The sequence below is a fragment of the Tachysurus vachellii genome, chromosome 19 (assembly GCF_030014155.1).
Source record: "Tachysurus vachellii isolate PV-2020 chromosome 19, HZAU_Pvac_v1, whole genome shotgun sequence".
Lineage (NCBI taxonomy): Eukaryota > Metazoa > Chordata > Actinopteri > Siluriformes > Bagridae > Tachysurus > Tachysurus vachellii.
Window position 1 is genome coordinate 3,267,501 of NC_083478.1, and position 4,252 is coordinate 3,271,752.

Sequence of the window (4,252 nt, forward strand, 5' to 3'; positions counted from 1 at the left end):
CCTGTACTTCCTCCTTTCCACATATTTCTCTTTTGTTTTCATAAATTTTTCTTTCCTATCTCCTTAATCTTAATATTCACCTCTACTTCCATTCCCTCCTTCCTCTCCTTTGTTCCTTTCCCTGCCCGTCCTTTCCCTTTTTTTCTCAGACATACGCTTTTATTCTTTATAAAAATTTCTATTCGTCAGATGTGAAAAGAGCAAAAAAGAAATATCTTAGAAATATAGTCTTATTATAATATTAAACTAAATAAACAAGCTTATTAAACTTATTTCTATACGTTGCTAATCATTTTAAGTTTTCCATTTTTCTTCAAATCCAAATACTTCAGATCTCAACACTTCATCTGATTTTGTTTTCTTACACTTTTACAGCTAAGATTTCTTGTGTTGATCGTGCAGTTATTTTTTAATTTGCGTTTTTGTGTCCCTGCAGTTCTTCGCCTGCCTCTTGATCATCTTCGCAGCTGAAATTGCTGCTGGTGTGTTTGGATTTCTGAATAAAGACACGGTAAACCTCCACACACACACACATGCACTCGACTTGGAGTTCATTCTTCCTTTAGCGTGGATTGATTTTCTTCTCACTTTCATTCCCTCAGATTATTGAGGACATTCAGAAATTTTATAAAATATCATCAGACAGTAACAGCACGGAGATTATCACCAGCTACCATCGAGTTGTAAGTGTCACACCGTGTCTTTTTGTACTTTGTGTGTGTGTGTGTGTGTGTGTGAGTGAATTTCATTGGTTGTTTGAATGTGTGCTGAGATGCCGTTCTCTTCTTCTCGCAGCTGGATTGTTGCGGCACTGAGAAAACACATAAAACTCTGTGTGTTGATTTTTCTCCTAACATCAAGGTAACTTTAATCATACTACTAATTCTTATTTTAGCTTTTTTTTTTAAATCATTATTTAGTCTGAGGACAAATACATTTATTTTCAAATGTGATGTTCCTGAGCTCCTGTGAGTCACCCTGGGAATATACAAACTTAATCTTCTACAATTTTTACAGAAATGTGACGTAGCCATCGAAGAGTTTTTCAACAGTAAAATGTTCATCATCGGATACGTGGGGATCGGAATTGCCGGAGTCATGGTGAGAGGTTTTGATGGAACAATTTGACACAATCAGATTTACACAATCAGTCAAGACGTAAAACAAAATATAGCTACATACGCTCTTATTTGATTAACAACACTTTTTATTGTTATTATGACCAATGTCTGTCTGATTTCCGCAGATTATCGGGATGATATTCAGCATGGTGCTGTGCTGCGCGATCCGGAACAGCCGTGAGGTCATCTAATTTGGTGACCCTTTGGCCTTCAACCTCTGCGGCAATTTTTCACAGACACAACAAGAGCTTCGAGAATCTCCTTTTCCATCATTCAGAACATCCAGTCAGAAGCTAATGGAAGAATTTCTTCCTTTTAACCTTTTGAGTTTGGATTTTATCTTTTTTTTTTTTTCACTTTACCTGCTGGATAGGTGTCGTAAAATATTCTGTTTGTAAAGCTGTTTTAAGGAATTGTATTTAATTTATATATTTCTGAATCTACTGGAGGATGTCGAGATGCGTAATTTAAAGCCTGGGCTCTCTGGTGTTACATGACCGAGGGAGATTAGTCCAGTAAGGCCCAGTGAGTCAAAGTGAGCGTAAATAACACACAGTCCTGTTTAATAGTCCGAGTGCACTACCGCAGGGAGAGTCTTTAAAAAGGCGTGTGTAGTGTAAATGCTGTGTTGTTTGGGACACGTCCACAGTAGACTAATGATATTAATATAGAATTAGTGCTTGATAAATAATCCTGGGTAGTGCACTCAGCCTTTTGGACCTGTTTAATATCATAACTCTTAAATTGAATTGAATTGAATTTAGGTTTACGAGTATCCACCTCGCATTACATAGTCGCTGCCTTTAGGACCGATTTGTACATATTGCTGAGATTTATACTCCGTTTTTGTAATGTGTGTGATGGTGACTATCTGTGACGTACTGTTGGTTTGTGTAGAAGCTAGTCGTTGGCGTTTTTAAGTAATTCCTGTATACGATCAATTAAGGTGCCTTGCTCTTTTATACAACTTATATAACCTGAGATCTTCAACCCGTCTAGTTTAAATAATACAGATTATTATTTTTGTTTTCCAATCCTGATTTCAACACACACTTGTCCACTTCCTCTCGGTCGAGGCCATTCTGTTCGGAGCGACTCGAGCAACGTTTACACTAGCAAGAAAATTGTTTGTGTCGTTTGTAGCTTGTTATTTTTTGCTTTGTCACTTGCTAGAGTGAACGTAGGGTAAGACTTACTTCAGCAACACAATTTACTCCAAAGCTGTCACGGCAATCTTAACGCCATTTCCTGTTTTTTTATTTTTATTTATTTATTTTTATTTTTTTTAAATGTAGAACAAACCTTGCAAGTGTAAACTGGAGCACAAGTGGATGAATGAATGAATGAATGAATGAATGAATGCGTATGGTGCGTTCAATTCATGTCGGAAAGACCGTATTTATGAGCTGAACACACATGAACATATTTAGTTGGTGGTAAATGTGCTAAAGTTGAACGTTTACTTTGTTTCAGATGCTGATTTCAGTTTTTATTTGGTTGGATTATGAAGCACGTTATTTAACAATTATGTCCCTGTAGGGTTAAAAACTGTCCCATTTTACAGTTCAGTTTAATACGTAATAACGAAGTTTACAGCAGCTTCATAACTTGATTACAAACATTAAAAAAAGCAAAACCATCTGATGCACATTGTTTGTTTTTCATTTTCTAGAAAAGTAAGGCTTATCCCATCGGCTATGTAGAAATGTTTTATTTTATATACAGGGTGTATATTAATGTGTATTCCTGACGTTCGGATCCTTTACTTGTGCTCCAAGTGAACAACTGTTGCATATAATATAGATGAAGGACGAAAAGAGTGTGGGGAAGTCAACAAGTGTGCACTTGAAAAAGGAATGAAACACCCGATTAGCTAAAACTAAGTAAACAAACATGGACTGGGTGAAGATCTGTAGTAATAATGAATGTTTCCATAATTAGGTGAAATTTATGAAATTTTCTTCTTGTAGACGTAGTTTAGGCATGTGCTGATTTATATAATATACGGTATATATACTATAGAGTACTCAACAACCTCAAACCACAACAACCTTATGAATTATTTTGGACACTTAGGTCATCTTTGGTGTATTTGATGTTTCTTGGACATGAACAAACACGAAAAACAGCACTACTTTAAGACCGTCTGTTAATAATGTTATATTATTAACAACTAATAATAAAAGTAGACACTGTTAATTAATAACACGTCTGTTAATTGGTTTAGCATGAGGACAAAAAAAGGGGATCTCATTGATGGACGTGGCTAATGCAGTGAAATAGTACATTGTATTTCTGTTCCGTATTTTCGTTATTTTATCTTGTTTTCAATTTAAGTTTTTTGTATAAGGCCTGGATCGAAGCTAAAGGTGAGAGTGATGATGTATAATGAAGCTGAATCAGAAATGATCACAGCTGAGATGCATGTTAACATCACGGTGTTTCAGAAGGATCGTATTGAATATCAGCACATGCCTAAAACTGACAAACAACAGTACCATAAAGTAAGCAGGGGACGTGTGAGTGTGTGCGAAAGAGAGCCGGTTCGTGTCTTTACGGCTGCTCAGAACGTAGGAAATGCATGTACAGTATGTTGTATGTAACGTTGCATGGCTTTCCATACCAGCTTAGATCAAACCGTGTGTGTTGTAATTATTATTTTTTAGCAAACCTGTGTCTTGTACTGTAAACAACACAGCGTTGCCGTTGTTGGTTGTTGATGTTGGTTTCTGGTATCGAAAGGAGTAAATTATTTATTGGCTGATGAGTTAGGCATCTCAGGATGAAAGATTGAAGTAAAACGAACAAATAAACGTTTCTGAGTTTTTACCTTCTTGTGTGGTTTTATTTGGTCTGTCATTCAAACAACATTCAAATTCAAATCAACTAAACTAAAATGCTTTTAGAGTTGAATGTAAAAGCTACTCGAAGGGGACGTCATCATGACATGATTCACACTCCGGATACAAGCTCCAATTACTCTCACATGTATCCCGTTTCACCCTGATGAGCACCTTTATTGAACTTCTCGTGTTTGTTTGTTTGTTTGTTTAGTCTCTGTTGATGTTTCTTCATATAGCTTCGTTTCTACTATCGTCTGTATATTTTGCTTGATTCAATTTGTGTTCCAC

At 36.1% G+C, this 4,252-nt stretch overlaps 1 protein-coding gene across 1 annotated transcript in view; it reads left to right on the plus strand.

The window, feature by feature from the left end:
• tspan2b (tetraspanin 2b) overlaps positions 1–3,950 on the plus strand; it is a 15,242-nt gene extending 11,292 nt beyond the window's left edge. The window contains exons 4-8 of the mRNA XM_060895144.1: positions 437–511; positions 603–683; positions 796–861; positions 1,018–1,101; positions 1,247–3,950. Coding sequence (XP_060751127.1) covers positions 437–511; positions 603–683; positions 796–861; positions 1,018–1,101; positions 1,247–1,312 — 372 coding nt within the window. The 3' untranslated portion in view covers positions 1,313–3,950. The remainder of the gene's footprint in view (positions 1–436; positions 512–602; positions 684–795; positions 862–1,017; positions 1,102–1,246) is intronic.
• The last annotated feature ends 302 nt before the right edge of the window (positions 3,951–4,252 follow it).